At 41.8% G+C, this 24672-nt stretch overlaps 1 protein-coding gene across 2 annotated transcripts in view; it reads left to right on the plus strand.

Annotated features, from left to right (window-relative positions):
* The window catches only part of LOC140736882 (BTB/POZ domain-containing protein 19-like), a 168983-nt gene that overhangs the window by 10463 nt on the left and 133848 nt on the right, over positions 1 to 24672 (plus strand). For both annotated transcript variants that reach the window (XM_073062891.1, XM_073062890.1), the window contains exons 2-3: positions 9238 to 9463; positions 19079 to 19132. In XM_073062891.1, the coding sequence (XP_072918992.1) occupies positions 9238 to 9463; positions 19079 to 19132 (280 nt within the window). The remainder of the gene's footprint in view (positions 1 to 9237; positions 9464 to 19078; positions 19133 to 24672) is intronic.

Here is a 24672-nt window from a genome sequence, read left to right on the forward strand (position 1 = left end):
CATGGGAGGAACCGGACTCACGATAGGATGGATGGTAAAAAAACAAAGATAGCGTGCAGTCAGACTGTCAGGAAGGCAGGCGAATGATAGGACAAAAGTGCAGCCAGCAAGGTCAAGATCAGTGCATGAGGGATACAAAATCAACGAGGGTAGCAAATACAGGACTCAAAGTGTAATATCTCACTGCATGAAGTATAAGAAATAAGGTGGACGATCTTGTTGTACTGTTACAGATTGTCAGTTATGATGTCATTGCCGTCACTTAATTATTGCTGAAGGATGGTTGTAGTTGGGAGCTGAATGTCCAACGTTACACATTGTATCGGAAGGATAGGAAGGTAGGCAGATGGGGTGGCATGGCTCTGCTGGTAAAGAATGGCATCAAATCATTAGGAAGATGTTACATAGGATTGGAAGATGTTGAATCCTTGAGGGTTGAGTGAAGACACTGCAATGGTAAAAGGACCCTGATGGCAGCTATATACAGAACCCCCCAACAGTGGCTAGGAGGTGGATCACAGATTACAATGGGAAAAAGAAAAGGCATGTCAAAAGGGCAATGTTATGATAGTTGTGGAAGATTTCAACATGCACGTCAATTGGGAAAATCAGGTTGGTAATGGATCTCAAGAGAGTGAGTTTGTTGAATGCCTACGAGTTGGCTTTTTAGAGCAATTTGTCATTGAGCCTACTAGGGATCAGCTTTACTGGATTGGGTGTTGTGTAATGAGCTGGAGGTGATTAGGGAGCTTAAGGTAAAAGAACACTGAGGAGGCAGTAATCACAATATGGTTGAGATCAACTTGAAACTTGATAGGGAGAAAGTCAAGTCTGATGTAGCAGTATTTTAGTGGAGTAAAGGAAATTATGGTGGTAGGAGAGAGGAGCTGGCCAAAGTAAATTGGAAGGAAATGCTGGCAGGGATGACAGCAGAGCAGCAATGGCATCAGTTTCTGGGGAAAATGAGGAAGGTACAGGGTAGATGTATTCTAAAAACAAAGAAATACTCAAATGGCAAAATAGTACAACCATGGCTGACAAAGGAAGTCAAAGCTAACATAAAAGCAAAAGAGAGGACATACAACAAAGCAAAAATTAGTGGGAAGATGGAGGATTGGGAGCTTTTAAGAACCTATAGAAAGCAACTGAAAGAATCATTAGGAGGGAAAAGATGAAATATGAAAGCAAGCTAGCAAACAATATCAAAGTGTATAATAAAAGTTTTCTCAAGTATGTAAAAAAAAATATTGAAAGAGAGCCGAGAGTGAATATAGGACTACTAGAAAATGAGGCCGGAGAAATAATAATGGGGTACAAGAAGAAGGCAGATGAACTAAATGAGTATTTTGCATCAGTCTTCACTGTGGAAAACATGAGCTGTGTGCCAGATGTCAAAGGGTGTGAGGGAAGAGAAGTGAGTGCTGTTACTATCACAAGGGAGAAGGTGCTCAAAAAGCTGAAAGACCTAAAGGTACATAAGTCAGCCAGACCAGCTGAACTGCACCCTAGGGTTCTAAAAGAGGTAGCAGTAGAGACTGTGGAGGAGTTAGTAATGATCTTTCAAAAATCATTGGAGCCTGGCATGGTATCACATGATGGGAAAATTGCAAACGTCACTCCACTCTTTAAGAAAGCGGGAAGGAAGAAGAAAGGAAATTATAGACCAGGTAGACTGAACTCACTGGTTGGGAAGATGTTGGAGTCAAATGAGGTTATGGAGTACTTGGTGACACGGGACAAGATAGGACAAAGTCAGCATAGTTTCTTTGGGGAAAATCTTCCCTGATGAACCTGTTGTAATTCTTTGAGAAGATTACACGTAGGATAGATAAAGGGGATGCAGTGTATCTTGTATATTTGGACTTTTAGAAGCCCTTTGACAAGGTGCCACACATGAGGCTGCTTACCAAGGTAAGAGCCCATGGTATTACCATTGCCAGCATGATTAGAGCACTGGCTGTTTGGTAGGAGACAGCAAGTGGGAATAAAAGGGTGCTTTTCTGGTCGGCAGCCAGTGACAAATGGTGTTTCACAGGGTCGGTCTCGGGACTGCTTCTTTTTATGCTGTATGTTAATGATTTAGATGATGTAATAGATGGCTTTGTTGCCAGTTTTGCAGATGATAGAAAGATTGTTGGAGGTGCAGGTAGTGTTGAGGGAACAGGTAGGCTGCAGAAGGACTTAGGCAGGTTTGGAGAATAGGCTAGAGAGTGGGAAATGAAATACAATGTTGGAAGATGCACGGTCATGCACTTTGGTAGTAGGAATAAATGTGCATTGCAGGCTATTTCCTAAATGGGGAGAAAATCCAAAAATCTGTGATGCAAAGGGACTTGGGATTCCTTGTGCAGAACAACCTCAAGGGTAACTTGCAAGTAGTGTCAGTGGTGAGGAAGGCAAATGGAATGTTAGCATTATCATTTCAAGAGCAGGGATGTTATGCTGAGGCTTTATAAGGCACTAGTGAGGCCTCACCTTGAGTATTGTGAACAGTTTTGGGCTCCTCATCTTGGAAGAAATGTGCTGGCATTGGAGAGGGTTCACAAGGATGATTCCAGAAATGATAGGGTTATCATATGAGGAACATTTGATGTCTCTGCATCTGTACTCACTGGAACTTCTAGGGATGAGGGGGGGATCTCATTGAAACCTTTCGAATGTTGAAAAGCCTAGACAGAGTAGATGTGGAAAAGATGTTTCCCCTGGTGGGTGAATCTAGGACAAGAGGGCACAGCCTCAGGATGGAGGGGCGCCTTTTCAGAACAGAGATATGCCTTAATTAATGAAGGCCAATACACCATATGCCTTCTTAACAACAGCGTCAACCTGCGCAGCAGCTTTGGGTGTCCTATGGACTCGGACTCCAAGATCCCTCCACACTGCCAAGAGTCTTACCATTAATACTATATTCTACCATCATATTTGACCTACCAAAATGAACCACCTCACACTTACCTGGGTTGAACTCCATCTGCCGCTTCTCAGCCCAGTTTTGCATCCTATCAATGTCCCACTGTAACCTTTGACAGCCCTCTACACTATCCACAACACCTCCAACCTTTGTGTAATCAGCAAACTTACTAACCCATCCCTCCACTTCCTCATTCAGGTCATTTATAAAAATCACGAAGAGTAAGGGTCCCAGAACAGATCCCTGAGACACACCACTAGTCACTGACTTCCATGCAGAATATGGCCCGTCTACAACCACTCTTTGCCTTCTGTGGGCAAGCCAGTTCTGGATCCACAAAGCAATGTCCCCTTGGATCCCATTTCTCCTTACTTTCTCACTAAGCCTTGCATGGGGTACTTTATCAAATGCCTTGCTGAAATCCATATACACTACATCTACTGCTCTTCCTTCATCAATGTGTTTGGTCACATCCTCATGCATTGAATATATTGAAAATTGAAAGACAAGAATGTATTGTCTTGAACAATTTCCTCATTAGCAGAAGAACAATACTTCAAAAGCCCCATTTAATTCTGTATCAGTGGTTTTGACAGTAACTTTCCTGAGCTGCAAAATTTAATGGTTTTTTGTATGGTTGAAGGAAAAAAGCTGCGGATGTTGGAAATTTGAAAGAAAATCTGAAGATGCTGAAAATACTCAGCAGATCTTCTGGCATCCTTGGAGGGAGAAACAGAAATAGAATTTCAGGTCATTGACCTGAAATATTAACTCTTTTCTATTGAAGAGTTGACTCATCTTCAGCATTTTGATGAAAAATCAATGACCTGAAACCTTGAACAACACACACAAAATGCTGGAGTAACTTAGCAGGTCAGGTAGAATCTATGGAAGGGAATAAATAGTCAATGTTTTGGGCTGAGACTCTTCATTAGGACTGGAAATGAAGGCGGGCAAAGTCAGAATTAGAAAATGGAAGGAGGGGAAGGAGTACAAGCTGGCATGTGATAGGTGAGACCAGGTGAGGGGGAAGGTGGGTGGGCGGGGTAAAGGTGATGAGTAAGAAGATGGGAGGTGATAGGTGGAAGAATTAATCTGCTGAACAAGAAGGAATCTTAACAGGAAAAAACAGTGGACCATGGAAGAAAGGAAGAAAGAGACACACCAATGGGAAGACAAAGGCAGGGCAGGGGAAGAGAAGGGAACCAGAATGGGGAATGGAAAAAGCATAACACACACAAGATGCTGGAGGAACTCAGCAGGCCAGACAATGTCTATAGAGAGAACAAATCAAAACGGAGGAGGAGCATTCAGGATGTCACTGAGCACCTTGTAGTCCTTAGAAAGCACATAGAAATCCAGTGGAAGGAGCTCATCTTTGTCATCTCTTCTCTCGACCTCGTTGTGACAGACTGGAAAGGAAGGGGAAAGAGGCCAGAATAAGAAGGTGGGGAAGGAGTACAAGTGAGTGATGGAGCCAGGGGAAGGGGAAGGTAAGTGGGCGGAGTAGGCAGGGGGAGGGGATGATGAAAGGAAAAGACTGAAGAAGATGGAATTTGTTAGGACAGGAGAATGGTCCATGAAAGAAAGGGAAGAAGAAAGGGATGGGCAAGTGAGAATAAGAGAAGGTGTGAGAGGGTACCCAGAATGGGGAATGGAAAAAGAGAGAAGGGGAAGGGAGAAGAAGTTACTAGAAGTTAAAGAAATCAATGTTTATGTTATGCTATGTAGCCTGAACTGATAACGTAAACTCCTGTTTTTCTCACCTGCCCATCCCCTCCTTCTTCCCTTGGTAGCCTCTAGGTCCTATACAGAATATGAGGTGTTTTCCTTCAACTGGAGTATGGCCTTATTATGGTAATAGAGAAGGGCACGCCAACTTGTCAGAACAGAAAGTCAACTGAAATGGTGGCAACCAGGAGATCCTGTATTTTGCGGCAGGTGGAGCGAATGTGCTCAACAAAGTGGTCTCCCTATCTACATTGGGTCTCACCGATATAAAAGAGGCTGCACCAGATACAATGGACTGACTTACAGGTGAAGTGTCACCTCTGGTGGAAGGACTATTGGGATCCCTGAATGGAGGTGATGGAGGAGTTGTAGGGGAGGGTGTAATGCTTGTCCTACTTGCGGGGATAAATGTCAGATGGTAGATCACAGGGGAGAGGCGAGTGATAAAGGGGTTGCCTAGAGAGTAATTCCTGCAGAAAGGGGAGAGAAAGATGTGTGTAGTGATCCCATTGGAGATGGCAGAAATAACAGATGTACAGAGGCTTGTGGGATGGTTTGTAAGGATGAGGGGAACCCTACCTCTGTTATGACAGCAGAGGGCCCATTTTCTTTCCTGTCCCAATGAAGGGTCTCGGCTCAAATCATCGACTGTTTATTCCTCTCCATAGTTGCTGCCTGACCTATTGATTCCTAAGATAATTGGTTTAACCCTTTTGAGTTTGGAAATAAGTCCTGATGCAGTGTTTTGACCCAAAATGTCTTCAATTCCTTTTCCCGGAAGATGCTGCTCAACCCACTTATTTCATCTAGAACAGGAGCTCCTGAACTGGGCTCCAAACTTCGGTCAATGATAAGGGTCCATGGCATTAAAAAAAGTTTTCTGACCATGCTGTAGAAGATCAATTTGTTGCATCTACAGGGTCTTGTGCCTCCTCCTCTCTGGCAAATGTATTTCAGTATAGTTCAGCCTTAGCATCTACCTGAGAATGTGGAAAATTGTCCAGTTTATCTTATTCACAAAAAGCAGAACAAAGCCAGTGCATCTAATTAACACCCTCTTATCCATCCGTAAGTAGAAGTAGTTATTGTTGGTACAATCAAGTAGAAGTATCTCTTCAATAACCTACAATTTGAGTTTTGGTAGGACCGCTCATGTTGGACAGCTTCACAGTGTGGGTCCAAACATAGACCAAAGAGCTGAGTTCCAGAGAAGCTGTGAGATTGATGCCATTTGACATCAATTTAGTATTGGACAGACATCAAGGAGCCCTAGTAAACCTTGGAACTTGAAAAACACATGAATTTTTGGAGTAATATCTTGCAAAAAAGAAAGGTGACTCCAACAATTGGAAATTATCAGAACCTCAGGACAAAACTATTGGAGTTTCGCAGGGAACTGTCTTGAATTGTTATATCAAAGATTTTCCTTCCATCATGTCACAAGTGACTTTGCTTGCTGATTTAATTCCAATTTCAACTTCTCTGTAAATCGATTGGATTAAACCTGCATGCAGCAAAACCTAACTAGCATTTAGACGTGGGCTGATAAACATCAAGTACTATTGATGCTTTCAAAGTGCCTGGCACTGACTGTCCCTAGTAAGTGAGGGTGTAGACATTAACTCTTTAAACTATTGCCATGATCATTAGTGAGCTTCCTATCATCAGTATTGTGGAGGACACCATTGTTCAGAAACACAACTGGATTAGCCACATCAATAGTCAGATTTAAGGGTAGGCTAGAGGAATCCTGCGACAAATAACTCACTTCATGATACCCTAAGGCCTTTTAAGTTTGCTGGAATAGTCATCACCTGCTGGAATGAGTACAGCAGCAACAACATTTAAGAAGCTCAATGTGAAGACGCTTGATTAGCACCCCATCCAGCACTATCATCCAGTAATGCTAGCGTGCCAGTAAACCTCCCAGAGGCACAATATGTACCATCAAAATGGTCAAGAGGATAATAACATGACATGCAGGTACCCTTCCACAATTACATTGTACCGAGTTGGAAATGTAATGCCATTCTTTCATTGCTACTCAGTCTAAATCCCCGCCCAACGGCGTTTTGGATGTACAAAGAGTGACAAGAACATGAACAGATTAAGAACGTGGCTCGGTGTCATCAGGGATGAGTAACAAATGCCAATGACACCCAGATCACAAAACAAGAATAAAAATCAAGCTGTGGGCTTCACCAATAACAGTTTCAGGCAGATAAACATCCCAAGGCATCTCACAGCAAATGACATTGATTAGGAAAAAAAGTGACATGAGAAGAGGTACCAATAGCTGGTGAAGAGATATAGTGCAATTAATTAATTAATTCCCCCCCCCCCTGCTATTTGCAACAATGTTACCAAAGGCGATTTTTCTCCTTCCTCCTTCCCCCGCATTTAATCTCCATTCCTGGGATTTCGTGCCAATCTGCTGTGCTGTAGGATGTGTGGAAGATTTGTTGGGCACATTGTGAAATGTCACATTTGAACATTGAGTTTAGGAAATGCATGGGATTAGCTGGCTAAGGAGTGAGGACATCTGCTCCACTGTTTGATTTGTTTTTTGCCTTTTTAAAGCCAACCAACAACTTGAGTGATGTCAAGATTTAATATTGAAATCACTATCTTCAGTTTAAGGGGAGGTTTAAAGAAAATCCACTCCTGATGTTTTTTTTTAAATCCCTGCTGTTGGTGCTTGAAAATATACTGTGCATGTGGTTGGTATTGGGCTTGATTGTAATTCTTCCCACACTCTGTCTGTGGGAGGACTCAAGTATGAAGAATGAATTTCTTAATAACATATGTTAAGTGATGGTTGCAGAACTAACACCTAATGGGGAAAGAATAGGGTAAAAACTGTTGTTGTTCCCATAAAGTGATTGTTTTTCTCCTTGTTACATCTTAAAAAAAATTACAAGCCTTTTATTATTTTTTGCTAAGGTTCTAAATAAACATAGCATTCATAAAATATAATCAGAAAGACATAGTATGTCCACTTGACCACCTGAAATAATGGTGTTCCTCGGGGGTTGGTATTGGGTCCGCTACTCTTTACATTATATGATAATGATAATTTTGGATGACAGAATTAATGGCTTCATTGCCGAATTTGTGGAAGGTGAAATTATAGGTTAAAGGGAAGGCCAGTGATGAAGCAAAGGGACAGTTGGGGGAATGGGCAACGAAGTGGTGGATGGAAGCCAGCACAAGGAAGTTGCATGGTCATGCAGTTTGGTAGAAGGTAAAAAGATGTGGGCTATTTTCTAAGTGGCAGCGAATTCAGAAACCGGAGGTGCAAAGGGACTTGGGAAACCTAGTGCAGTATTTTATATAGGTTAACTTGTAGGTTAACTTGCAGGTTGAGTTGGTAGTAAGGAAGATAAATGCAAAGTTAGCTTTCATCTTAAGAGGACTAGAATATTCCATATTCTCTGTGTATATAATGCAAGGATGTAATGCAGACACTTTATGAGGAAACACGAGGAAATCTGCAGGTGCTGGAAATTCAAACAACAACACACACAAAATGCTGATGGAACACAGCAGGCCAGGCAGCATCTATAGGGAGAAGCGCTGTCGACGTTTCGGGCCGAGACCCTTTGTCCTGACAGCGCTTCTCCTTATAGATGCTGCCTGGCCTGCTGTGTTCTACCAGCATTTTGAGTGTGTTGCACTTTATGAGGTGTTGGTCAGACCACATTTGGCGTATTGTGGGAATTTTTGGGTCCCATATCCACAGAAGAAGGTACTGGTATTTGAGAGAGTCCAGAGGAGAGATGAGAAGGTTAATATAGAGGAACGTTTGATGGCTCTGGACCTGTACTCACTAGAGTTTAGAAGGATGAGATAGGTGGGGATCATTTGAAACTTAGACACTTGAAAAAGCTGGATAGAGTGGATGGGGAGAGGATATTTCCATTAGTGAGAGAGCATTTGTGGGAAATTGTATTTACCTTGAAGAACCTGTTCTCTTGTCCCGTTACCCTTGAGGTACCTGCACCCTAGCAGTTCCACTTTCCAGGGTTTAATTGCAGCACCATTAGGACACATGCTTTCTGCTGCTATGGCATGGGCTCTGGAATTCTCTCTCTAACCTTCTCCATTTCATTTTCTTCTTTCAAGGCATTCTTTAAACCTGCCTCCTTCCATTGGTCACTTGCTTGCTTACTTGGGCCCTTATCACCCATCGATAGGCCATCGATGACCTCCTGGCTTCATCATCCTGAAAGGCCTAGATAGAGTGGATGTGGAAAAGGTGTTATGGTTGATGGTATGTTGGAGTTAATCAGTTCTTCCTCAATTCATTGCATCCACTGTACAGGGGATTGGCCTATACAGCTTCACCAGAGCCCTGTTGCCTGGCTTTCTCCAATTCCACCTCTCACAATGGGGACTTTGAGAGGCCTCCTTTTGGTCAGCTGTCCCAATTTCTCATGTATGTTTTGCTATCAAACATTGCTTCATAACGCTCTGTAAAAATTGTTGGGTTGTTTCGCTATGTTGAAGATGCTTTATAAATGCAGGTTGCTTTTGTTGTAATTACAAGCATGTGTTGTGGCTAATTTGTGTTTTGCTTTCTGTTTTTAAACCAGTGATGTAAAGTTCATTGTTGGAAAGGAGAGGAAAGTGGTTTATGCTCATCGCTGTATCTTAGCGCACCGTTGTGAGACATTTAGCACCATGTTCGCCCAGCAGCCTCTGTCACGTGATGCAAAAGGAGTTGACATTCCATTTGTTGTTTCAGATGTGCAGCCAGATGTCTTCCTGGCTGTGATTGAGTTTCTCTACACAAACTCCGTGATGCTGAGCAGCAAAATGGTGAGTACTAACATTCAGGGTTAATAGATTGATTTCAACTGGTTTTAATAATGAAAGGTGGAGTAATATTATTACGCAAACACGAGGAAATCTGCAGATGAAGGGTCTCGGCCCGAAACGTCGACAGCGCTTCTCCCTATAGATGCTGCCTGGCTTGCTGTGTTCCACCAGCATTTTGTGTGTGTTGTTGTAATATTCTTACCTTGCTTTTGTTAAAGTAGAGCCTGTATACTGTTGGTAACTGATGAGGCTCACTAACATGGAGATGACAAGGTAGTTTGGTAGGAAGGAGGCAGTTGATGGGTGCAAAGGGGTGTAATCACTGTTGGGATTGGAGGCAGAGGAAAGGAAGAGCTTTGTAAGGAAATGCCTGTGTATTATTTTTGGATTTGGAGGAATAACCTTGCTAGTGGCCCCAGTAAATAGAGTGAAAAATGTATTTTTGGGCTTTTCTTTTTTATGTTTCTATTAAAATAGGTTCGTGCTCAGATTAAATCCTGGTCTGGTTTGTTTTGTCCTTAATGGGTATTTAGAGCCCTATGTTCACAGTTGAATTCAGATTTTCATTTACTAATGTTCAGTTTGGGTAGTAATTCTTCAGCTTCTGGGAAGGAACCAGAAAAGTTCCCTTACGATATCTTTCATCATGACAGAGGAAAGAGAACCCTCATAGTTATCATTGTCAAATTTGCCTCCTTTCTTGAGATGGTCATGAATACCATAGGACATTGGAGCAGAATTTGCCTATTTGGGCCATTGAGTTTGCCCTGCCATTTGATTATGGCTGATCCATTGCCCTCACAACTCCATTCTCCTACCTTCTCCCTGTAACCTTTCACACCCTGACTTAAGAAGAATTTATCAACCTCTGCCTTATGACTGGGCTTCCACAGCCAGCTGTAGCAATAACCACCCTCTGGCTAAAGAAATTCTTCCCCATCTCCATTCTAAATGGATGTTCCTCTGTTCTGAGGCACATCCTTTCTTGGATAAGAGGCCCCAAACTACTCTTGGTACTCCAAGTGAGGTCTCACCAATACCTTATGAAACTTCAGCATTGCATCCTTGTTTTTATATTCTAGTCCTCTTGAAATGAATGCTAACATTGCATTTGCCTTCCTCACCACCAACTCAGTCTGCAAGTTAACCCTTAGGGAATTCTGTACAAGGACTTCCATGTCCCTTTGTACCTCTCATTTTTGAGTTTTCTTTACATTGGGAAAAAAAGCTGTTATGCTTTTTAAAAAAAAAATACTTTTTACTGGTGCACAGCCATACACTTCCCAACACCATAATCTATCTGCCACATTCTTACCCATTCCCCTAATACGTGTAGCCATTTTCCTAATCTGCAGCCTCCGTTTCCTCAACACTACCTGCCCTTCCACCAATCTTCGTATTGTCTGCAAACTTTGCCACAAAGCCTTCAATTCCGTCATCCGAATAATTGACATACAAAGTAAAAAATGCAGTTGCAACACACATCCTTGTGGAACACCACTAGGTAAGGCTCCCTTTATTCCCACACCTTGCCTCCTGTCAATCAGCCAAAGCTCTATCCATGCCGGAATCTTTCCTGTAATAAATGGGCTCTTATCTTGCTAAGCAGCCACGTGTGCGGCATCTTGTCAAAAGCCTTCTGAAAATCCCAATACACATCATCCTCTGATTCTCCTTTGTCTATCCTGCTTGTTTTTTTCTCAAAGAATTCCAACAAATTTGTCAGGCAAGATTTTCCCTTAATGAAACCATGCTGACTTCGGCCAATTTTGCCCTGTGCCTCTGAGTACCCTGAAATCTCATCCTTAACAATCAATTCCAACATCTTCCCAACACAGAGGTCAGGCTAACTGGCTTATAATTTCCTTTCTTCTGTTTCCCTTCCTTCTTGAAGAGTGGAATGACATTTGCAATTTTCCAGTCCTCCGGAATCATGCCAAAATCAAGTGATTCTTGGAAGATCCTTAATGCCTTCAGAATGTCTTCAGCTATCTTTTTCAGAACCCTGGGGTGCAGTCCATCTGGTCCAGGTGACTTATCTACCTTCAGACCTGTTAACTTCCCAAGCACCTTCTCCCTAGTAATAGTAACTGTACTCATTTCTGCCCTCTGACACCCTTGAACTTCAGGCATACTGCTAGTGTCTTCCACAGTGAAGCCTGATGCAAAATACCTGTTCAGTTTGTCCACCATTTCTTTGTCTCCCATTACTACCTCTCCAGCATCATTTTCCAGCAATCCAATATCTACTCTCACCTCTCTTTTATTCTTTATATATGTGAAAAAACTTTTGGTATCCTCTTTGATATTGTTGGCTAGCTTACCTTCATATTTCATCTTCTTCCTCCTTATAACTTTTTTAGTTGCCTTCTGTTGTTTTTTCAATGCCTCCCAATCCTCTAACTTCCCACAAATTTTTGCTCCATTACATGTGCTCTCTTTGTTTATTATGTTGGCTTTGAGTTTCCTTGTCAGCCATGGTTGTGTTATCCTGCCTTTGCTTTAGGGTACTACTACTACTTCGGGATGTATCTATTCTGCACCTTCTGAATGGCTCCCAGAAACTCTCCATTACTCTGCTGTCATTCCTGTGAGTTTCCTCTTCCAATCATCTTTGGCCAGCTCCTCTCTCAAGCTATTAATTCCCTTTACTCCACTGTAGTACTGATACATCTGACTTTAGCTTCTTCCTCTCAAATTGCAGGGTGAAATCTATCATATTATGATCACCATCTCCTAAGGGTTACTTTACAGTTAACTCCCTAATCAAATCCTGTTCATTACACAGCACCCATTCCAGAATAGCTGATCCCCTAGTGGACTCAACCACAAACTGCTCTAAAAAAGCCATCTCATAGGCATTCTCTGTCCAAAATCAGCATCAACCTGATTTTCCCAACCTACCTGCATATTGAAATCCGCTATGACTATCTTCATATTGCTCTTTTGACATGAATTTTCTATTGCCCCTTGTAGCTTGTAGCCCATCAGGTTCAGAGGCCTGTATGTACAATAGCTCCCATCAGGGTCTTCTTACCTTTGCAGTTTCTTAACACTACCCAGAATGATTCTACATCTTCCAATACTATGTTACCACTTTCAAAGGATTTGATTTCAATTTTTTACTAATAAAGCCATGTGATCCCCTTTGCCTACCTGCCTGTCCTTTCAATATAATATGTATTTTTGGATGCTAAGCACCCAGCTATAATCTTCTTTCTGCCATGACTGAGTAATGCCTACAACATCATATTACCAATCTCTAACTGCACTATAAGATCATCTACTTCATTCTGTAAATGGCATGCATTCAAATGTAACACTTTCAGTGTTGTGTTTGTCACCCTTTTCGATTTTGTCACCCTGTTAAACTGCAATTAATCCCACTGACCGCAATTTTCCCCGTCATCTGCCTGTCCGTCCTGACGGTCTCACTAACCACTGCCTCTGCTTGTACACCAACTAACCCATCCTCAACTCTATCACTTACTTTCCCATGCCCCTGCCAAATTAGTTTAAACCCTCTCCAACATTTCTAGCAAACCTGCCCGCAACGGTTATGGTCCCCCTCGGGTTCATGTTTAACCCATTCCTTTTGTACAGGTCATACGCTCCCCAGCAGAGATCCCAATGATCCAGAAATCTGAAGTCCTGCCCCTGCACCAGTTCTTTAGCTACACATTCATCTGCTAAATCATCTTATTCTTACCCTCACTGGCGCATGGCACAGGCAACAATTCAGAGATTACTACCCAGGAGGTCCTGTTTTTCAGCTTCCTATCTAGCTCGTAAAATTCTCTCTATCTTATCCCTTTTCTTACCTATGCCAATATGTACCTAGATTTCTGGCTGCTCACCATCCATCTTTAGTATGGTGTGGACTCAGTCCAATACGTCCCTGACCCTGGGAGGCAACATGTCATCCGAGTGTTTCTGTTGCATCCACAGAATCTCGAGTCTACTCCTCTAACTATGAAATTCCCTATCTTTACTATGGTCCTCTACTCCCCCTTCCCTTCTGAGTCACAGTGCCAGAGACTCAGTCTCTGCAGCCTTCCCCCGGTTGGTCACCAACCCCGTCCCAACAGTAAGCACAGCGGTGTAGGGGAAAGGTGTGTCTGTGGTCCTACTGTCCTGCTGCTTACTGTTAGAGGAGATGGCATTGTGAATTTGTGACTGAAATTTGTCTCTGCCGGCTTGCAGAACTGATTACTTTGAGATCTTGCTGGTTATAAATTGAGATGTAGCCTTCTTGACATATTATTGTTCAAGAGAACTGGTAGCTTTTGACCAGATACTTGTGCTAAGGACAGAGCCATAATCGAAGAGATATTCATAATGCTTCTTCCAGCAGACACATGCCTTGGAAAAGCTCTCCTCTTCTTGGTGAGGTGGTTTCTAGATGGTTTTAATCCTTTGGTTGCAAAGAGGATTACTGAGTTGATGGATCTCTCTGCGCATATGTTCTTTACATTGTCGGTTTCCTCATGGCGCTTGGCTTTCAGCTAGTTCTTTTCCCTTGAGCTATTGACCAAGAACATTCTGCATTTGACTTCACTTAGCTCTTGGACCACTTGATTGTTTTCATCATGACCTTCCTGCTATCTTCTGGTATAGAACTCATAATTATCTTTGAGTGTATTGATTATGGTGGATATGAGGACAGATAAATGTTGTGGATATTTAGTGGTTTTGGTTGATTGGGATCATCATATTGTTTCCCACTTGCTGTTGCTTCAGACTCACATTGAGATAACAATAGATTAGGAACAGTCAGTTCAACTATCATTGATATCTGCAATGTCGTAGGTAATACAGACATTTCATCTCTCTTGGATAAAGGCATAGCCTAACAGTGCTGGAGCCTGGACTGGGCGATGGGGATATTGCCATGAGCTTTTGACAAGACAGTGTACTAATTAATTTGAAGGACTGTTCCAAACCTTTAGTGGGAGCCCACCCATGTTAATTAATTTTGCCTGCTATTCACCACCCACTCACCTGTCTTAAGCGCCTCAAAATTTTTTTCATTCTATTTTCACCATAACCCTTCAGTTTTCCTCAAACAAGTATGATAATATAATAGAGCTAAAGTGGGGGACCAGTGGAAGCTGTTCAGCTTACATCTTCTCTACCCCAGAACCAAGTCCTTGAGCTGTAGCATGTAGACAATGCTTATCCATGTGCACATTTAGAGCTGAACGCCAAGTTATTGCCCACTTACCTAATGAACCATATGAGGCCTTGCATTAAATATCCTGAGAAAAGAGGACCCCTCCTGACTTGCTTCCTAAATCTAAGAGAATATGACTTTGACTAGATAGCCACCTCTCAAGGGAGGCAGGTATGGATAATGAGAGTCACCACTACCTTTGCTGTACCAACAGGGTCTTTACTGGAAGGAAAGTGCTTAAGACCTAAAACCCAGCACCACATGATCTATCGGGCATCAGTGACCCAGTATGTGGCTGACTCATGGACTTTCTCAAGCTGGTATTTTAAAGCATGGAGGATGACCTACCTAAACTTTCACTGTAAGAAACATTCAGATCCAATGGGGGTTGATGAAAATCAATGTCAATCCCCTTTGCCAGGCGAAAACCCCCTGCACCGAAGCCCTGCTTATACACGCAGCTCCAATGAGCACGTCATAATGTTTATCTGCCTGATACCTGACTCCCAAAAGAGATGCTTTTCTCAGTCCTATCAGAGCAAATTTACCAGCAGTTCAAGGGTGTCCTCAAAACCTGCTTGAAAAGTGTAATATTCCCAGTAACTCATGGGAATCCCTGACCCATGACAACTCAAAATGGAGGAGGAGTATTCGGAATATCACTGAACATCTTGGGGTCCTTGGTAAGCATATGAAAATCCAGTGGAAGGAGCTGTCACCTCCTGAACTGTCTGTGACAGAATGTCCCTCACTTCTGTCTCATCCAGGATCTCAGAAGTGGTGCAGAGCAACTCGAGCCTGATTCCAAGGGGCTGTCTAAGAAATCAAAGTATTGACTGCACTGTAAGGTAGTTAACGTCATGTTAACTCCAACTTTTGCAAGATAAAATTTGTCAGCTAAATACATTTCAATCAGTCTGTTTTGTGCAGTGAAATTGCAGTGAATCTGCCAAAAGACAGTTGCTGTGATGCTTTTTATTTTTGGTATTTCTTTCCAAATGGTGGAAGGTTTTTATTAAAATCAAAGTTGCTATATTTTTCAGTTGACCACCAGTTGATCCACATTTACTCAATTGTCCTGCTGGGCTTGAATATTCTCCCCAGGAACATCCAGCCATTTTAGAATGCACTTTAAAAAAATAATTCAGGTTCCAAACCAACAAGTAACTTTAAAGAACACCAGACATGAACATACTAAAATCTACATGAATTGAAAACTGAAATGGTTTCACTAGTTGAGGTGAACTCATGGCATTCAACACTGACCATGTCACAACTTGAATTTGTTTCTGCTGTTTGCTTCATTAAATGGACTTTCTGTTGACCACAATCATTATTTCTTGCCAGACATCATCTCAGATTTAACTGAGGTGATAATAATTTGCTCAAACATAGCAATCAACAGAAAACAAGCTGAGCAATTCAACACACACACAATTCAGGAGGGACTCAGCAAGTCATGCAACATTTATGGAAGAGAGTAAACAGTCAACATTTCAGGCTGAGACCCTTCTGGAAAGGAAAGGGGTGAAAGCTAGAAAAATAAATTGTGGGGAGGGGAAGGAATACATGCTGGCAGGTGATAGGTGAGATCAGATGAGGGGTAAATTGTATGGGTGGGGCAAGAGGGATGGGGGAAGGGTGATGAAGCGAGAAGCTGGGTAAGTATAAGTGAAAGAGGTAAAGGACTGAAGAAGAAGAGAGAGTAGTGGAGTATGGAAGAAAGGGAAGCAGGAGGGCACCGGGTGGAGGTGATGGGCAGGTGTAGAGAAAAGAAGGGGTGAGAGAAGAGAATTGAAAAACAAAGGGAATGGAAAAAGAGAGATGGATGGTGGGAGGAGAAATTACCGGAAGTTAGAGAGATTGATGTTCATGGTATTAGGTTGGAGGCTACCCAGAAGGAATATGAGGTATTGCTCTTTCAACCCGAATTTGAACTCAACATGATAGTAGAGGAGGGCATAGATAGACATTTTTGAATGAGAAGTCAAATTAAGAGGGGTAGACACCAGGAGATCTTGCCTTTGTGATAGATAGATGAAAGGCACTCAACAAAGCGTCCTCTAATCAACATTGGTGGGCCACTTTGTTCACTGCTTTGCCGCACCAGGAGCACCAGATACTACATAGATGAGCCCAGCAGATTTGCAGGAGAATTATCACCTCACCTGGAAGGTTTATTTGGGGCCCTGAATGGTAGTGAGGGAGGAGGTATAGGGCAGGTGTAGCACTTAACACACATGCAGGGATAATTACCAGGAAGGAGATAACTGGGAAGGTTGAAGTGGACAAGGGGGTCATGTAAAGAATGATCTCTATAGAAAGCAGAAGGAGGGGGGAAGGTGGCGAGGGAAAGCAAAACTCAAGGCTCTTTATGTACAACAAAATTTCAGTAGGAACAGGAAGTGTCATTTTAATCTGAGCAGCCTGCTTGTCAGAACTAAATAGCTGGTACAGAAGAACACTACTACTTGTTCCCTTACACTATGGTTAGGATTTACTTTGATAACATTCTCCCCCTCTTCCTGAGTCATGTGGTATGTGGTTTCATTCAATGCAGCCTTGCTTGTAGCCAGTCTTCACTTGTGACTGTAGGCAATGAGTGTGAATCTTTACTTTCAGGGCCATCGCATTGAAGCACATGTTAATTCTTGCCCAACATCCATCCCTTTGAGTGGGGAGATATGTGGGTTAAGGGGCAACTGAGTCTCTTTCAGAACTCTATGTTCAACCAAGCTCTCTCTGTACTAACTGAGTCACTTGGGGAGATAAATGTAAATGTTGTTGTAATTGTCTTTTGAAATCTTAGTTCATGTGCCAGGAAGAGAAGGACATCATTGTTTAACTTAGAAGTAATCATCAAATTTGAACCTTAATATATTAAGTCAATACAGGTGAAAGATGAAGATGTATATGGAAAAAAATAAGCAGTGATGATCGATTCGAAAGGGCTCATCATGAATAGCTAATGATGGCTCTGGGCTTGTGCTCGCTGGAGCTTAGAAGGATGAAGCCTACTGAATATTGAAAGGTCTGGATATGGTGGACCTGGTGTGGATTATCCATTAGTAGGAGAGTCTAAGACCAGGGGGCGCAGCCTCAGAGTAAAAGGATATCCTTTTTGAACAGGGGGATGGAACTTCTTTAGTCAGAGAGTGGAAAATCTATGGAATTCATTGCCACAGAAGGATTGCCAAGTGACTGGGTTTATTTAAAGTAGAAATTGATAGGTTCTTGGTTAAAAAGGACATCAAAGCTTGTGGGGAGAAGACAGAAGAATGGGTTTGGGAGGGATAATAAATCAGTGATGGATTGCAGATCAGACTCGATGGGACAAATGGCATAATTCTACTCTTATGTCTTATGGTCTTATAATGGTCTAATCAAATTTGAATAAGGTAATTGAAATAGGGGAATATTAAACTGCTAATTTTTTTTAAAAGAAGAAAACTATGACCTGGACATCTCCCAGTGCTTTAAACCTCATGATGTATTTTAGAAGGGTGAACAGCGTTGAAATGTAAAACTATTTGCATACAGCAACTTTTAGAAATGGCAATATGATAATGGCCGAAAGTCTGAATTTTGGTGATGTTGATTAAAGGGGAAATATTTGGTTGGGCAGCAGGGATAACCTGCCCCCATGTTTTAAAAATTGTGTCATGAGATCTTTTGTTTTCCTGAAAAGTAAATGGGATTTTGGTTTAAGCTGTCATCCAAAAGATGACATCTCTGATGATGCAACAGCTCCTCAGTAATGCGCTGGTATAACTGCCTAGTATTGGGAGTGATAAAGGTGCATATTAACCATTCATCAGAGGTGCACAGACGGAAGAGTATTCACACTTCACAATTTTCCCCATATGTCTGATTCTTTTCCCCTCCTCTCTCTGTTCTACTTCATCCTTGTGCATGAAACTGCTTCTCATGCGAACAGTCTGCAAGGCAATTGAAAGTGATAATTGGGTGATACGATATTTTGATATGAAGGAAAGTTTATAGTTTTCAGCTTCATCTTTTCAACAAGGTAGGGAAAAAGAATATAATAATAGAATATGGATGACTCTAAAAATGTAATAGTTGAGTAGAGCAAGAAGCATTGAAGGTTAATTTCTGAATATTTTCAGAACAGTGTTTACCAGAGGCACTGAAACCTGAAAACAAAAAGAACCAGTGTCTGGTGTGCTCAGTTGATGCCTTTCTTGCAGTGATATGAAATAAACATTTTCCAAGGGAATCTTTCTTGATACTTTAGCACATAGTGGGGTTCAAAGTTTAGCACAGAGCTTGGAACCAACATGATGAAGCACTGACTTTGGTACATGTTATTCTTACGTCAAGATTAAAATATCATTTTGATTAGTTCAGGATTGAAGAATGAAAGCTATGTTCTTTATCAGTTTGTTTAACTTATCCTTTTTGATTTTGTTGACATTTTTTAGGCTCTGGAAGTATTGACATCAGCAGTGGAATACGGGCTTGATGATCTTCAGAAGGTGAGACTTCCGGTAACTAATACCAATGTACATAATGTAATCTACTGCAGAAGTCGAGAAGAAATTGGATCGCATTGCAACTGAAGTTATCAGGATGGGCAGCGATTCATAAGTTCTTGCACATTTCAACTTCCCAATTGCAAAATACTACCAGCATTCTGATTCATAAATGCCTGTGAAATTTGATCAGATAGGACAGAGGAAAGAGTTTGCGGTATGTCTCTCGGCAGAAGCTTCTGCATTTTGTTTTTGTTTGCTTATCTTTCACATGTTCTCATTTTAAATATAACATTTTGAAAATGAAAATACCTCTTTTTGATTGTCCATTCACTCAGTGCATTAAGACCATAAGATATTGGAGCAGAATTAGGCTACATGGCTCATCGCATCTGTTCTGCCATTTCACTATTGCTGATCCAATTTTCCAGTTGGCCCCAATTTCCTGCTTTCTCTTGTTTCCCTTCATGCCCTGATCATTCAAGAATCTATCAACCTCTGCCTTAAATATACATAGCCTCTATAGGCTATACATAGCCTCAACGAATCCCACAGACTCACCACTCTCTGGCTGGAGAAGTTCCTCCTCATCTCTGTTCTAAATGGACACCTCTCTATTCTGAGGCTGTGTCCTCTGGTCTTAGACACTTGCACCATAGAAAACATCCTCTCCATATCCACTCTATCAAGGCCTTTCACCATTCGATAGGCTTAGATGAAGTCACTTCTCATTCTTTTGAATTCTACGGAATACAGGCCCAGAGCCATCAAATGCTCTTCATATGACAAGCCATTCAATCCTGGAATAATATTTGTGAACATCCTTTGAAACCTCTCCAGTTTCAGCACATTCTTTGTAAGATAAGGGACCCAGACCTGTTCACAATATTCCACCCGGTGCTTTATGAAGTCTCAACATTACATCCTTTCTTTAATATTCTAAGGAGTGTGGCTGAGCATTTATAGGGTGAATTTGCATGAAGCATTTGATGTATAAAATGCAAAAAAAATAACATTAGCACAATGTGCAGGTATTATTTTTGATAGCTTGTTTTGATAATTAAACACCACAAATGAAGTTAAGCTTAGGACCAAGCAACACACACAAAATGCTGGAGGAACTCAGCGGGCCAGGTGGCATATATGGAAAAGAGTACAGTCGATGTTTCGGGCTGAGACTCTGCAGCAAGACTGGAGAAAAAAAGTTAGAAGGTGGGGGGAGGGGAGGGAGAAACACAAGGCGATAGATGAAACTGGAGGTGGGAGGGGTGAAGTAAAGAGTTGGGAGGTTGATTGGTGAGAATGCAGTGGGAGAAATAGGTGAATGTGAGTTCCTGGGCACCTCAGAGCGTCTGAATCGAGAAGTTTGAAAACTGATCTGGAAGCCACATGGTACACGCTGGCGGTTGAGACATGTTCCTAGGATGGATACATGGCTGTGGTAGCGGGCCTGGGTGAGCACATGGTCGAAGAGTCTGAGGGCAGCAGAGGTCATGGGGGGAGCAGTGAGGGTCTCACTGAACTCCCGTCGAAGGGAAGGTTTAAACTTCTTCAGGCTACGCATCCCTGGAAGAGATTTCGCAGTGTAGTAATCCAATCACAATGAGAAAATCTGCAGATGCTGGAAATCTGAGCAACGCACACAAAATGCCGGAGGAGCTCAACAGGCCAGGCAGCATCTATGGAAAAGAGTACAGTCGACGCTTCAGGCTGAAAACTTTCATCAGGACTGGAGACAAAAAGATAAAGGAGTCAGATGGCCTGCTGAGTTCCTCCTGCATTTTGTGTGTGTTGCTTGGCTTTCCAGCGTTTGCAGATTTTCCCTTGTTTGTGGATAGGCATAGGACCATTTCTCCTGCACCATGTTATTAATGTGAAGGGGGACTTCTCTGCATATAAGCTTTGCTTTGATACTTAATTTAACCAAGTATTTTTACTGAAATTGAAATTAAGAGGAACTTTAAGAGGCTATTAAAATTCTACCACATTTTGACATAATGATGAAGAACTGTTTCCACTGACTTAGTAAGGGTTAGACTCAGCTTGTAGCTTATGGGATGATAAATTGGAAGAGTTTTTTCACAGCGCAGTGGAATATTTTCACAGTGGACACATACATAATTGAGTAGAAAAATTGATAACTTCTGGAAGAAGAGGAAACAAAAAAGTATGGCAAAGGGCAGGCAGTTTGCTATTAGCTTTTTAAAAAATGTCTTTTTGTCCTTGTTAGAGTGAGTTATGCTTATATGGAAACACATTTTCCATCATATGATTCGGTCTATTTCCAAACTATAAACAAAAAAAAATATGCCAATCACTGCAGAAGTGAAATAAAAACTGGATTTGGAGAAAATATTCATAAGGTTAGACAGTATGGGTGGAGAGAGAAACAGAGTTAACTTTTCAGGCCAATGAAAGATCATTGCCCTACAATAAATATTAGCTCTGCTTTACTCTATTAGGGAGTTTAGATAGATAGATAGATAGATAGATAGATAGATAGATAGATAGATAGATAGATACTTTATTCATCCCCATGGGGAAATTCAACTTTTTTTTCCAATGTCCCATACACTTGTTGTAGCAAAACTACTTACATACAATACTTAACTCAGTAAAAAATATATGATATGCATCTAAATCACTATCTCAAAAAGCATTAATAATAGCTTTTAAAAAGTTCTTAAGTCCTGGCGGTAGAATTGTAAAGCCTAATGGCATTGGGGAGTATTGACCTCTTTATCCTGTCTGAGGAGCATTGCATCGATAGTAACCTGTCGCTGAAACTGCTTCTCTGTCTCTGGATGGTGCTATGTAGAGGATGTTCAGAGTTATCCATAATTGACCGTAGCCTACTCAGCGCCCTTCGCTCAGCTACCGATGTTAAACTCTCCAGTACTTTGCCCACGACAGAGCCCGCCTTCCTTACCAGCTTATTAAGACGTGAGGCGTCCCTCTTCTTAATGCTTCCTCCCCAACACGCCACCACAAAGAAGAGGGCGCTCTCCACAACTGACCTATAGAACATCTTCAGCATCTCACTACAGACATTGAATGACGCCAACCTTCTTAGGAAGTACAGTCGACTCTGTGCCTTCCTGCACAAGGCATCTGTGTTGGCAGTCCAGTCTAGCTTCTCGTCTAACTGTACTCCCAGATACTTGTAGGTCTTAACCTGCTCCACACATTCTCCATTAATGATCACTGGCTCCATATGAGGCCTAGATCTCCTAAAGTCCACCACCATCTCCTTGGTCTTGGTGATATTGAGACGCAGGTAGTTTGAGTTGCACCATCTCACAAAGTCCTGTATCAGTTTCCTATACTCCTCCTCCTGTCCATTCCTGACACACCCCACTATGGCCGTGTCATCAGCGAACTTCTGCACATGGCAGGACTCCGAGTTATATTGGAAGTCTGATGTGTACAGGGTGAACATCATTGAAAAAAAAATGCTCCCTTAAATATTTGCAAAAGACCATAAGATATAGGAGCAGAATTAGGCCATTTGGCCCATCAAGACTGCTCCGCCATTTCATCATGGCAGATCCAATTTTCCACTCCATCCCAATCTCTTGACGTCTCTCCATATCCCTTCATGCCCTGACTAATCAAAAATCTATCAACCTCTGCCTTAAATATACATAAAGACTTGGCCTCCCTCCACAGCCGCCTGTGGCAACGAATTCCACAGATCCAGAACTCTCTGGCTAAAGAAATTCCTCCTCATTTCCATTCTAAAAGGACGCCCTTGTATTCTGAGGCTGTGTTATCTGGTCTTAGACTCTCCCACCATAGGAAACACCCTCTCCACATCCAGTCTATCAAGGCCTTTCACCATTCGACAGGTTTCAATGAGGTCACCCCTCATTCCTGTGAATTCTAGTGAATACAGGCCCAGAGCCATCGAATGGACTTCATTTGACAAGCCATTCAATCCTGGAATCATTTTCATGAACTTGCCTTCACCAATCAAGAATCTATCAACCTCTGCCCTAAATATACATAAAAACTTGGCCTCCTCAGCTGCCAATGGCAAAGAATTCCTCAGACATCTATCATATCTGAAAGACAAAGTTATGAGCTTTATCAATGTATCTGTGAAATGGAGATTTGAACATTATTTAACTGTTTCTAAAGTTACCAATATGGTTACAGTGTAATCAAAATTCATCTTACACAGAAAGGTTACCAAAAATAGCAAAAACCATTTATCTAGAGGCAGTTGATTACTCCTATAAATAATCCTATAAATCAGCTGTAGATGCTGCAGTATCCTTAGCTCTTCAATTCTATATTACATAAACTATTCAATTTATTTTACAATGTCATTATTAATGACTTCATCTTCCCATATTAATTTAACCTTTGTGCAAGGACACTGACTCTTTGTTGAATACAAATCTGTTGGTAGAGAACACCCTTCAATATTTCATCAAAGCGAAAATCTCAGTGGGCTATCTAAGTAAAAGAGGCATTGATTGCAATTAAACCTCCAGATCCTCACTGTAATGTGGCAACCAGAACTGCACACAGAATTCCAAATGTGGCCATAACAAATTTTTATGATCCACAACATACTTCACAATTTTTCTGTTCATTTTGACCTTATTCACTTGTGTTATCACTCTTAAACAGTTAATCAACTTGCACCCCAAGATCCTTCTATCAGTGCTCCTAAGGTTCATGCCATTTACTGTAGACATTGCTCTTAAATTCAACTTTACAAAGTGCAATATCTCACACTCCACCTGCTATTTTTCTGCCCACATTTCTAACAGATCTGTATCCTTCTGTCTCTGGCATCGCTCTTCAGTAACCACAACTCTGCCAACCTTTGTGTCATTCGCAAACTTGTTACTGAACCCACCCACACGTCCATCCAAATCATTTGTATGCATCCCCAACAACAGCAGTCCTGCACTGATCTCTGAAACACCACTGGTCATCAAGTTCGAGGTCAGCTTTATTGTCATCTGACTGTACAACCAAACGATACAACGTTCCTCCAGACCACAGTACACCCACACAACACATATCACACTCAGCACATTAAACAAAATATTACCACAAATAAGTTAATAAAATATATTTCAAAGTGCATGTAATACACAGCACAGGTAAACAGTGGATTCTTTTTGGTTGTCATAACCGGGGGAGGTAGTGGGATAAGCTCCACTACCTATTAAATTCTCCCAGTGATGTACGTTTCAAGTAGCCACTGACAACCAAATATAGCTCCTGGCCTTCACATGTGGATTAGCTACTAATCCTGGTGGAACCGTTCCTACTGACAGGAGAAGAGGCAAAGATGGGTTACTGGTGCCACAAAACCGGTGGCTTCAGGTGGATGGGACTCATAGACATGGTTGGCAGCTCATTTAGGAAAAGAAAAACTCTGATCTCAAACCTCTGCTGCCTTGCAGTTATATCCACTCATGGGTATGGCTTTGGGAGTAAACCCTGGGGGAAAAATCCAGAGCTGGAGTCCCTAAGGCAGTTTTAAGTGGAGTTCAACCCTGACAAGCAACTCCTGTGATGTT

Source organism: Hemitrygon akajei, chromosome 12, assembly GCF_048418815.1.
Source record: "Hemitrygon akajei chromosome 12, sHemAka1.3, whole genome shotgun sequence".
Lineage (NCBI taxonomy): Eukaryota > Metazoa > Chordata > Chondrichthyes > Myliobatiformes > Dasyatidae > Hemitrygon > Hemitrygon akajei.